Source organism: Zingiber officinale, chromosome 3B, assembly GCF_018446385.1.
Source record: "Zingiber officinale cultivar Zhangliang chromosome 3B, Zo_v1.1, whole genome shotgun sequence".
In the NCBI taxonomy this organism is placed as follows: Eukaryota; Viridiplantae; Streptophyta; class Magnoliopsida; order Zingiberales; family Zingiberaceae; genus Zingiber; species Zingiber officinale.
In genome coordinates, this window is record NC_055991.1 from 130434665 (window position 1) to 130447228 (window position 12564).

Below are 12564 nucleotides of genomic sequence, written 5' to 3' on the forward strand. Positions count from 1 at the left end.
AAACTGAGTAATCTTGTGAATTAAGGGAGCATTCTTGAGGTTGAATGGGATTATTGTTATTCTATTGGTAAAAATTTTATACTTTTTCATTTGTGGTATGAAAATATAAATATTATTGAGTGCTATTGTACTAGAATGGTAGTTAAATTATTAGTCAATTTAAATTCTTTGATATCGAGTATTGACAATTACATGTATATGTAAAATTATTAATCTATTTATATGAAAAATGATGTTTTTAGATATTTATTTTTTAATTATTAATTTATTTATATGTAAATAATATTTTTTAGATATTTATTTTTAAATTATTAATCATATACTATAAAATTTCAAGCGTCATAAATTATGCAAACTATGTCCCCTCGATAGGGATGTAAATGAACCAAACGGTTCGCGAGCTATTCGGAGCTCGATTCGGTAAAAAACTCGTTCGAGTTCGTTCGTTTATCTTATCGAGCCGAGCTCGAGCTCGAGCTCGATTTCGAGCTCGACAGTTTTATTGAGTCGAGCTCGAGCTTAAGAATATTCGGCTTGTGAGCTCGCGAACATGTTCATTTATAGGCTCGCGAGCCAAAAAAATGAGTCTTAAAACAAGCATTAAACCGAGCCAAAAAACGAACTCTAAAACGAGCCAAAAAAATGAGCTTCAAAACGAGCCTTAAAATGAGCTTTAAAATGAACCAAAAACGAATTCTAAAACAAGCCAAAAACGAGCTCTAAACGAGCCCGAAAACGAGTCCGAGCTCGCTTAACGAGTTAGGCTCGTTAACTTTGATAATCGAGCTAATAACGAGCCGAGCTCGAATTGTTCGCGAGCTTGATAATTCTAAAACGAGCCGAGCTCGAGCCTTGTGATAAAAACTCGATTCGAGCTCGAGCCGAGCTCGAGCCCGAATATAACTTAAACGAACCGAGCTCGAGCCTAATACTGTTTGGCTCGGTTCGATTCGTTTACATCCCTACCCCTCAAGGCGGTGTAGTGGTTGAAGCATGGGATGTTGCCACATGAAATCTTGCAGTCAAAACTCGGCACATCAAAGCATACCTTTCCCCATACCTTGGCCATTTTTGCATTAATGGCTAATTATCATCTGTGATTTACCTCCGTGTTGGTCTAGGAACAGGTTGACGGGAGCGCTAGGGACGAGCGAATTACCTTTTACCACATAAATTATGCAAACTATAATATGAACTACTGCAACTGCACAATTTCAGATTACAATTGATGGTAGTGCATTACGATAAAATAATGTAACATCTTGTTCTCTCTTCTAATTAAGCATATTCAAAAAAAAAAAAACTTGACGATAATTCATCATGAGAGAATCTATCTGTTAATAGTCTGAGATAAGGAATTTACTATTATTGGGGTCAGTCTGATTCAATAAGATGACAAACCAAAGATCTGAAAGCTGCGTGAAAAAGCGAAATGACAGAGCCTCAATTGAATTTTCTTCACCTTGATTTCCAGAACAATAAAGTTACAACAAACGAATGAATTCAACATGTGAGGCAGGTGAAAATACTATGAAGCAAATCCCCAAATGAGTATGAGGGGCGAACAAATTGTGGAGTTGAGTTGAATGTGCTCCAAACAATTATGCAAAACCATGTTATAATGTCAAACTGGGCCATGCCATTAAACAAGAATGAAGCAGACCACGAGCTTAACGGACCAATGAATTGATGGCACAACAGGAGTTTTCCTGTGTTCTTTTGCAGCTCGTATGATCAATCAATCTTGAATTTCAAAAGGAACTTCTTGCTAGCTGATGCAATTGTATAGGCTAACAGAATCATAGCAAGGAGCAAACCTACGACGAAAATATGAAATGTTAATAGGCCACCAAATTGATCAATTTAGCTTTATAATAATATGTATACTCAGTAAACTGTGCCCTGAGCGCCAAATTTCATAACTCTTTCATTGCATATGACTGCATAGATGGACACTCGAATGCAACTAAAAGACATTTTTCATTTCTATTAGGCAATGGAAGTGTATTTATAGAACAAACACAGCCTTAAGGGAGCATGAAGTTTAGCGTACTAATATCCATAAACAACCGCACTAAACATGCTAACTTGAATTACAGGGTCTGCATGTTTGGCCCCCAAAGGCAAAAGCCAGCTCATATAGGCAAGCAGCGATAATCAAAGAACTTGTTTTAACAATGAACAACGGACAATGGAAATGCAACATATTTCATAACAAATAATAATAATAATAAAACTAAAATTATTTGCACAGGTTAACATGAACCAAACGCAATTCAAATGGAAGTGAAAAACAATATTTTCAAAACGATCTGAAGTTAGACAGTGTAAAAGATACATAAATACTCAATTTCAAGAGCCGCTAGACCCTTATTGGTGTTGAATATCGGCAATGTTCAGATTCAACTCTTGAACCAAGGAAAAAACCTAAAAGAATTGTTTTCAGGAGTTTCAGATGCCTTTTGAATCACACTTATGCAAAAGCTTCCTAACTTTAAGAGAAATTTACAAGTGGAATAGAATCTGAAACCACAGTGTCCATCTGGTTAAATAGCTAAAAGCCAGCCTTAAAAAAAATAAATCACATCATTAGGCGGGCAAAGAGATACAAAAGAAAGATTCAGTGACGACTAATGACGTACGACATGTAAGAATGCTATGACCGCTATTATGGAGGTGAAAGTAATTGGACACCAGGCAACAAACAATACACTAGACAAAGATAAGATAATGAAACAGTAAATTTAGTTTGCATTTTCTTATGATGTCCAGATCTACTACTATGCTATATGTTGTGTTCTCAGGTGGATTTACTACTAAATCAATTGATCTGCATAACAATTCAGTCGTTCATCAGTTTACTTTTATGGCTAAAATTAAATTTGAACCATTACAGGAAACATTGGCAGACCTACAATTGGGAGCCATTATCTGATCAAGTCCAATATGTATCTTCAATGATGCAGTTATTGTTCCACAAGTTTTAACTTCAATATGAATAGGAGTGACCCATACCAGCACTTGATGCAAAGACAATGAAGGCAAAAGAATGCCTCCAGAAACATGGAAGTTCTGATTCAAGTAAGCAGTGATGTTCATACTTCATAGGTCTTCCAATGATCTTGTTTGTATCTATGGATTGCAGATCAGAAAGTAAGATATCTATAGCAGTAGCAGGATCTCCATTTGAATCCCTCACTTCAACTCTGATTCTTTGAGGTACCTCATCCCAAATGATCTGAATTGCCCCAAAATTTGGCTGAGCTGAAAATCCACCAAAACACGTTGACAACTTGTGTAGATGCCAACTGGCAGGATAAAATAAGTTAACATGGCACTACTACTGAGAAAATTGAATTGGACAAGCTTAATTTGCCATTCATAATACAATTGCATGTACTATTCTAACTCCTCAGATATTACCTACCATGATTTTTAAGAAGTTCTAGTTTGCATGTTAAATTCTAGCGATCCATCAATGGGAAGAATCAGAGAAACTGGAAAGTTGTGGAACTAGCATGACTTGTTTTTTTATTGCATGACATGAAAATGTGCTCAAAATAAGAAAAGGAAAGAAATATAAATCAAATGCTCGTGTTTATTCCACGAATCAAGTGCTGAGTTAACATAGAGTTGTCAATTATTTCCTTCTTGGACATGACAAGTCAATTTGAGGAATTTCTCGCACATGAAGCAAAAGATATTTCTTTGAATATTACCATTAGAAAAGTCATACCATATGTGCATGATCTGTATCGGCATTCTGAAGAATACACTCTCATGGTACTAGGTGTCCACCATGCTATAGCTCTCACCAGGAAAGCAAAGAGTTTTGGCACAACCTTTTCAATAGCCTGAGTAAGTCCACTCGAGGTTATATCATACAGTGGATACTGCTCCCCACAATCATAACGGGTAATCTCCCCAAAATGAACATCACCACTTATAAAGAAGATTCCACTTCTCTGCAAGATCAACACAAATACCTAGAATTACCACTGACAATGATTTCTGAATTGAAATTTGAATTTTGTCACAGAGCGGTAAAGTATTATATATAAGTAAACTAAATTCGAGTATCTTTCGCTTTGTTAAATCAGGATTCTATAAGTTTGATCCTTCTGTATTAATTAAATTTCTGAATCAATGATCACTCAATCAAATTCCTAACATGAGATAAGAGCATTGATCAATAGTCTAAATTTTGGTTTGCTGCATGGTATTTTTGTCTCTTTATTTAACTGCCATTAAAAGTCTTAAACAAAGTGGTGAACAGTCTTGCAGACACTTGGAGTTCAGTAAATAATTGAACCTTAGTCCAGCTTGACCAAGAGTAAGAAACTAAGAATAATAAACCATACATTCAGGTAAGTAGTTACAAATCAATCATCAATGCTTTCTAGCCTACTAATCTCTTTATTCAAGAAGTGACTAATACATCATCATCATCAACCGTGCTTGTCTCCATCGAGCTCTATATTATATCACTAGTAATAAGTGACAATACATCCACATAAAGAAAATGAAGACCGCATAACTCTATGCAATGTTGTGCCAGGCAACGAATCTTATCTCATCTTTACCCATAATAGTCATGCCACTCTCACATCAAGAATATAGGTGATGCAACCCCAAATCTCATGCAGGTTAATCAGAAGGAATTTTATTATGTTTAAAGATGAACAGAGATGGGAGAACTGGACCCGTTTTATAGACCAGCCTAAATAAAAAAAAAAAAAAGCAATTCAATGCACAAAGTTCCCGCCAATGTGGGATCTCAAAAAAGAGTTTATTTATACGCAACCTTACCCTACATTGCAAGAGATTGTTTTCCATGACTTGAACTCGTGATCACTAGGTCACATAACAACTTTACCGTGGTGCCTTACCCCAATCTAAACAAACTAGTAATCAAATTGTAAAATAGGAATCAAGCATCTAATTTAAATTCATATCAAACTATTATACAATTTAAGACGTGCAAACACTATTCAACGCCCTAAAATAAAACAATTACCAAGTTGGATATTCTCATAAGGAGAACTTACCAAAATAAACTCTTGCAAACCAACACTTATGAACAAAACTAAATTTCTATTTTGCATCAATAGATCTCTTAACTTCTTTAATTACTCATTCTATTTGGATAAGTAAAGACCAATAATGCATTACCATGCAACTAAGCAACTTTTTAAATATTTAAAAATCTTATGGGCATTCCCATAGCTCTTGGGTCATTCATGTTTCTAAGTTTTTATGTTCATTAGCCATGTTGTTTTGCAGGTTTAGCTTCAGGATACAAGAGATTACACAAGTGTACCTTGCAAAATGCTATTAACTTGGGTATTCTAGGAATATACTCAGAGGATGTTAGGTCACACTATTTCATGCTTTATTTTGCATTTCAGCACTATATCATTTTCAAGTTAAAAATCTATTTTCTCCATCATTATGCCTTACTCATAATCCATACCATAAGTACACCAAACAAGTGGAAATTAAGTTCTGAATATTCAAAACAAAAGATTAATAACCAGCAGTGCTATTGACTCCTATAGCTTCAAGAAAAAAAAATTGCAACTTTCCCAGCAGACTCTCAAATCTACACAAACACCTAGAAAGTAGAAAAGACCAAGATAAAATCTTTTTAATACAGTAATTATGTTTGGACAACTAAATCCACTTAGGACAAGCAAGAAGCCTGAATAGTCCTAATTGACAAACAAAACAAACAAGATATCACCTCTTAAGAAAATTATAATTGGAAAAGATAAAGGTCACCTGCCTTGCTATCTTTTACCAGTTTATACAGACGTTTTCTCTCCTTTGGAAATCGTCCCCAAGACTCTGGATAGAACAATGGAGAAGTAATTGCAGAAAGATTTGATACTACCTGAAAAAGGCAAAAAATGAACCTCGAACACAATGGCTAAACTAATGCAATAAAAACAAAATTCTAAAGATATTATAAAGAAATGTCCACAATCTATCTCCTTGTCAGAATAAAAACATTGATTTTTTCAATGACATAAAAACGTATAATTGTGTAAAACATATCACTCCAAACACCATTCTAGAAAATTGTCATGACTGAGTATTAACTATTATTCTTACCAGTGGCATCAACCTTGGCAGACAAAATTGATCATATGGCTAAATGAAGCCTCAAAATACATTTTGACTGAGGAAAAATGATGCATGGATATTTAGTACCTGAATGGAAGAGGCAATAATTGTAATTTCTGATTCAGGACCATACAACTCATTCTCAAGCCATTGCCACTGAGAATCTCCCAATATAGTTCCATCACTGAAGAGGGGGTCCCTATGATATCTCGTATCCAAAAGAATGATCTACAGGACAGAGAAATCAATATCTAGAATTTATACTCCTCTTCATCTTTGTGTCTTGGAATTTACAAAATAGAAAACAAACATAGATATACAGGCATGCACTTATCATTTCAAATCAGAGAATCTTCAGGTGAAGGATGCTAGTTAGGTTTGGCAAAGACATCAACAACAAGAAGCTGTGTTAGTCCCAACTATTTGATCTAGACTATGGATTGGATCTTTTTCCTTTATTGAACTTTATGCAAACTTATAATCCAATACAACACTGCACTCTTAGATCGCTTATAATTATTTAAAATTTTCATTGGTCTCCTATTCACACTATTAATTCTTATTAATTTGATTTGTTTAACTATTAAATTTATTGGTCATCATTGAAATTATCCATATCATCTTAATATTTTCCTAATTTTATCATTTATTAGAGGTTCACTTAATCTCTCTTGGATGACTGTATTTTTTTTATAACCTTTCTAGTAACTTCACACGTCCATATTCACATACTTGTCTCTACAATTTTTTTTTTTCATATGATACTTTCTAGTTGTCCATCACACTTACTCACAAATAGCAGCCCTCCACACCAATCTTTTCTCGTATGATAGATTAATAGTTTCTTTAAAAACTATATTTATAGCATAAAGGGTACATGAGAATCAAGCATATCATCAACATCTCATTGTTGTCAATAATATATCCAAGATATTTAAATGACTCTGACTTTCATGTCCATTCATCTTAATTCTTTGTTCTTTTCTAATTGAAACTTGAAATCACATTTCATATGTACAGTATCACTTATATTTAAGTTAAAATCTGTAGTGTCTAAATTTTCCCACTACATTTAATTATATTTACACTATCAACCATTAACACAATAATATTTGCAAACAGTACACACGTCTACATCATCAATTAGCAAAATATTGTCAACAATCAAGATAAACCAAAGAGGAATTTTGAAAACAACTGACACATTCATCCAGTGCTAATGTAAAAAATATAGGGGTAAAGAGCTAACCCTTTATTTGAACTTACAGCCATAGAAAAATCAATTGTTACACTCTCAATGGCTTTAATACTAGTACCTATGTTATCATGCCTTTATTTGTTACACTTCCACTGTCATATCAATAGAATTACTAGTATTTCACCCCAGTAATTGTCAAGAGATTTTCACATTATCTATTGGATAAATTTAGAAAATAAAATTGATATGACTTCTAAAAGGATATTTTTAACATCCAAACGTACAAGGTATGAAAACATTTGAGTATAAACAAATAATAAATGTAAATGTGTGCTTCAAAGAAAACACTAAGGGCATGTTTGGTTGAAGGTTATTGTTGATAACCTTAGTTATCTATCGAAGGCAGTGTTCTAAATAGCAACCGAGGCAACCGCTTAGGCGCCGCCTAAGCGGGAGGCGGGCATCAACCGCACTGCCTTTGCCTGACGCGATGCTTTAGGCAATAACTCACCTCCTTCCACCATCGCCATTTCGCCACCCCGACGCATCTAAACGCATCACTAGGCCCGACAACGACTCTGGAGACGTCACGCAATCCTAGAAGTATCGCTCAAGCCTAATGATAGGCCCAGACGCGTCGCCCAGACCCTTACAATGCGTCCGGACGCATCGCACGAGCCGGCAACGAGTCTGCACTCGTCACGCGGTCCTAACGACGTCGGACTCGTTGCTCAGCTGAAATAGGGTACGTTGGTAAGTTGTAAGTTAGTGTTTAATTAAATAATTTTAGGTTAATAATTGTAATCATCTCCTAGCTGTGATTAGGATAATTTAAATAGACTTAATTAAAGTATAATAAAATTATCTCATTCATTTAATATATATATATATATATAGATTAAATTTTTAATTTTTAATTAATATATTTTATTAAAAGTAAATAAAAGCATAATGATTATTTATAATATTATGTATAAAAAATAGTAAAAAAATTCATCTGCCTAAGCACCGCCTAGGCAGCCGAGGCGGTAGGTCATCACTGATTGCTCCGCCACCACCTATCGCCATTTACAATACTGATCTAAGGTTATATTATTTAATCCTGTTTGATTCAAGTAATGAGTGATTCCTAGGTAATGGAGCATGTCCGCCACATCAGCAAATGGGGATATAATCCAGAATGTGATTACTTTGAAAGTGTGAGGTTTTACATGATTCCAGAGCTAACAAAAAAAATTTCTAAAATTTTTTTTTTCCCAAAATGAGTATTCTAAAGATTGAACCAAACGACACTATGCTATATTTAAGTCCCCAAATGCACCCTAAAGGGAAGAAACAAGTTCTTAAAGTTCCAAACTAGCAAGCATACCTTTATTTGTTTTCCACTAGGACCAAATATATAGGATGTATAAACCCCATCTTGACGCCGCCTACAAGATGCAGCCGAAGTGTTAGTGCTGTTAATACCAGGTTCTTGATAGGAGTACTGAAAAACCTAGATCTGAACCTTACTGCAATAGGTATATCAAATTAAAATTGAATACTTTTATTTGTATTTCAGTAGATGGGGCAAGCAATTCAGGACTTTCTGTCTTAAGTAACCAATATTCTGAAGATCTATGTTTTATTTTGTATATAAAATGAACCAATTAAACAATAGCAACGCCATGTTATGTTTTGATTGCTTCATAGCCAACTTAAAAAAAAAACACTTGCATGAATGTAAAAGATGTATTGTGACTGATTACCGAGGACTATCTTCAGCTTCATCTAGGAAATCTAAAAGAAGCCTTTGATTTATTTCCTTCTTGCTGAATTCTTTTCCTGCATCATTCAACCCATAATCATGGTCATCCCATGTACCAATAACCTGCAAAATGTTATTGTTCTAATGTCATAAGGCAAAATGAAAGAAGAATAAGGTTCTTATACACTAAAAAATCGGCATGTCAAAAGGGTTCAACGTTCAAGAAGGTTCACCTACACGACCTCATAAGGAAATCTAATAGCTTCCTTAGCTGATTTATAGTTGTAAATTACCATCATTATCATCATCAATCCATCCTTGTCCCAACTATTTAGGGTCGGCTATGCAAATCTTACTCCTCTATTGAGCTCTATGCAAGACTAACCCGCTACATCATCTCATAATCAATCCTCATAGAGAATATTTGTTTATTATTATAATTAACTTGGTACCTTTTCAGTATTTAGTCTTCAATGTTTGTCTTCGGTGCAAAGTATTTCAATTTTCTTTACAATAAGGAAGCAATACCTTATAAGGTTCAATGATAGATACAGTTAAGGTTTAAGTGGACTATATTGAGGTGCATAACAAATTGCAAATATGGCTAGTAGTGTTAGAAGATCAACGATGACAAAACAGATTGTCAAATTTCCAATGCAATAAATCTAGTGCCATCAAATATTAAAAAAATAATAATAAAGTCTAAGAAACCAATCAATTGAAAATTTAGATGAAAATTCACCTCCTATTTTAATGCTCATCTTGAGGGTTGAGAGCCAATTCTTTACAGTAAAAAATTCCTAAATCTAATAGGGGAAAAAAAAATCTTGCTTTGAGGAATCCACCTGAGCCGTCTGTCTCAGATTAGAGTAACCCGGATTGCCCTTAGCCAACAAGTACCTTCTCCGCATCTCCTCCTCCGTCGACGGGAAGAATCTCGGCACGTTCTTCCACGGCCCGATAGTCCGTTCCTTCCCCATAATCCTGAAGGGGCGTTTGTTGTCGCCGTAGATATTGTCACCAAGCCAAATGAAGACCTGGGGATCGAAATCAAGGACCGCATCCCAAATCGACTGCAGAAACCGGTAATTGCATCGATAACATATATTCCTCCGCAGAAGATAACTATTTTGAAAAAAAAAAATAAAGAATATGTAGACGAGGAAACAAAAAATTACGTAACTGAAAAGACTGTGGAGCCGGTAATTATTTGAAAGAAATATATAGATTCGTGTACCTGCGGCGCACTCTGGTTGGAGCAGGAACCGAAGGCGATGCGAGAGACGACGCCAGGGGGAGGCAGCTCGCCATTCGAAGAGGAAGGAGAAGCTTTGGATAGGGACACGAGGAGGACGAGGAAGAGAAGGTACGGTGAGAGCGAAGATCGTCGGATTCCCCTTGACTTCATCTCCATGTAGAGGAAGTAGGATTCCGAGTGCTGCGTGTTCGCGTATTGATCTTCTTGCCTGTGGGGAACCCGAACTTATTAACAGACAACTTTTCAGAGCACCCCCTCCTCCCGATGAGTTTATCTGATTTTTTGAAAACACCCCTAATATTCTATTACAACCCAAGTACTCCTTGTATTATTTTATAATGATATGTATGTTTGCTGGATAGGAGTAGATTATTTTTTTTTTAATTTAGGTATTTAATTTTTTGAATCGATTAATTTTAAAAATGATCGATTTAGCTCCATCAAAATTTTCCATCGGTTATTAATAATGACTGATCCGGTGATAAAGACGGGGGACCCTCGTAGGCGGAAGGTCAACAGCACGTGGAGGTCAAAGGTCAGGAGATTCAACCCTGAGACATAATCGAGCGGACGAAGCAGGCTGACCGACCAGACATTTCTGGCTGACCGACCGGGAGAAATCTAGCCGACCGACCGTGAATCCCCCGAACCGAAGGAAGACAACCCGACTGGAGGTCGGGTTTCCGATGCTCAAAAGGTAAAAAGATTTTAAGACCGAGCGAGATGTCCATTCGGTCTGGGCACCCGGCAACAGAGGCAAGAGCAATCTCATCCGAGCACACGACCAAGGTAAAAGTGACATGCTCGCCGAGCGGCTTAATCGCTCGGCCCTGGAATAGACAGGAATCGCAAGAGGACAAAGGAGACAGGAGATAACATCATCCTCGAGACGTCTGCCGCCGACATGCAACAGAGTTGGTGGTCGAGCCGTACACAGGATCATACGGTGGAAGCTTCCACCGTCACATCCGGGATATGCTTGGACGATTGTGGAATGGTGCCAGAGGTACTTTTCTGACACAGACTCGTTAAGGTATGTTTGGGGAAACGTGCACGCATCGGGAAGTGTGCCCGCGCTTCCCCTGGGTCCTATATAAGTGATACGGTTAGTGATGAAGGGGCCCAAGAGGAAAGGATTAGAAAAGTCCAGGCTATGTGGCGGTCAAAAGTCACGAGGAGGTGGCGGTCAATAGTCATGGCGACTTGGCGGTCAAAAAGGCAGGCTGACAGGGCAGTCAGGGCTCAGCATAGGCAGAAGCGGGTTGGGATCGGCAGAGCTGAGTGGAGTCAGCCCGAGCCACAGACCTGCGGTTGAGGGCCAGGAAGTACAAAGCGCAGGATGCAATTCGGTATCGGCAGAGCTAAGCAGAGGCCAAGAACTGGAAGTATAGGCCAATGGGTCGGAAGCGGCAGAGCTGATCAAAAGCAGCCAGAGACACAGACCTGCGGTTGAGGGCCAGGAAGTACAAAGCGCAGGATGCAAGTCGGTATCGGCAGAGCTAAGCAGAGGCCAAGAACTGGAAGTATAGGCCAATGGGTCGGAAGCGGCAAAGCTGATCAGAAGTAGTCCGAGCTACAAAGCGCAGGATGCGGGTTGAAGATCAGCGTAGCATATGTCTAGACAGTTAGGGCTGCAGGCCTGCGAGTTGGAGGCCTGGAAATGCGAACCACAAGTGCAGGCTGATGCGGGGACACAATGGATCGGGGGAGCTAAGTAATACGGGAGCGGAGAATCTCAACGATCCGTCAGGGGTAATCATTACATACCAACGATGCGGGCGAAGGCGAAGGTTCCTGAAACGAAAAGATGCCCTCATAGCCAGTAGTAGTCTGCCAGCTGTCCCTCATTACAGGACAAAACCCAAGTGCGAAGGCGGAGGTTCCTAACAGAAAGATGCTTTCACAACAAATAGCAGCGCGACAGGTGTCCAGGACTAGAGGACAAAGCCGGGCGTCTAACGTTTTCTGACAGAGGGGCAGGTTCTAGCAGGAGGAGGCATAAAAGGGGAGAAATTCCTCGTACGCAGGTACGCGCACACACTCCCTCGTCACTTTTTTCCACAACTGTTTTCCTTTTCTCCTTCTGTCCGCTTTTTTCTGGGGAAAAAGGACCTGACTTGAGCGTCGGAGGGCCTGATCCGGGGACTTTTTCCCTGGGTTTTGGTCTCTAACGTGAGGGGGGGATCGTCTGAGTGTGCGCAGGGTCCTGCAGCCGCATCAGCCACCCGTGGGGAG

General features: G+C 37.8%; 1 protein-coding gene across 5 annotated transcripts; it reads right to left on the reverse strand.

Annotated features, from left to right (window-relative positions):
* Nucleotides 1–1433: 1433 nt before the first annotated feature.
* LOC121967739 (alkaline phosphatase D-like) lies at nucleotides 1434–10520 on the reverse strand. Of its 5 annotated transcripts, none has more exons than XR_006107835.1 (9): nucleotides 10309–10520; nucleotides 9917–10144; nucleotides 9073–9194; nucleotides 8694–8754; nucleotides 6214–6354; nucleotides 5786–5893; nucleotides 3737–3965; nucleotides 2912–3264; nucleotides 1434–1817 (listed from the first exon to the last, which is right to left on the reverse strand). XR_006107835.1 is itself a non-coding variant. In XM_042518152.1 (9 exons), the coding sequence occupies exons 1-9, from the start codon at nucleotides 10483–10485 to the stop codon at nucleotides 1769–1771; spliced, it is 1278 nt and encodes a 425-aa protein (XP_042374086.1). In that variant the 5' UTR covers nucleotides 10486–10520; the 3' UTR covers nucleotides 1434–1768. The 5 variants fall into 5 exon arrangements, 3 of the variants coding, with proteins under 3 accessions (XP_042374086.1, XP_042374084.1, XP_042374085.1); XR_006107836.1 differs by having other exon boundaries at nucleotides 3102–3264; nucleotides 3720–3965; XM_042518152.1 differs by having other exon boundaries at nucleotides 3102–3264.
* Nucleotides 10521–12564: the final 2044 nt, after the last annotated feature.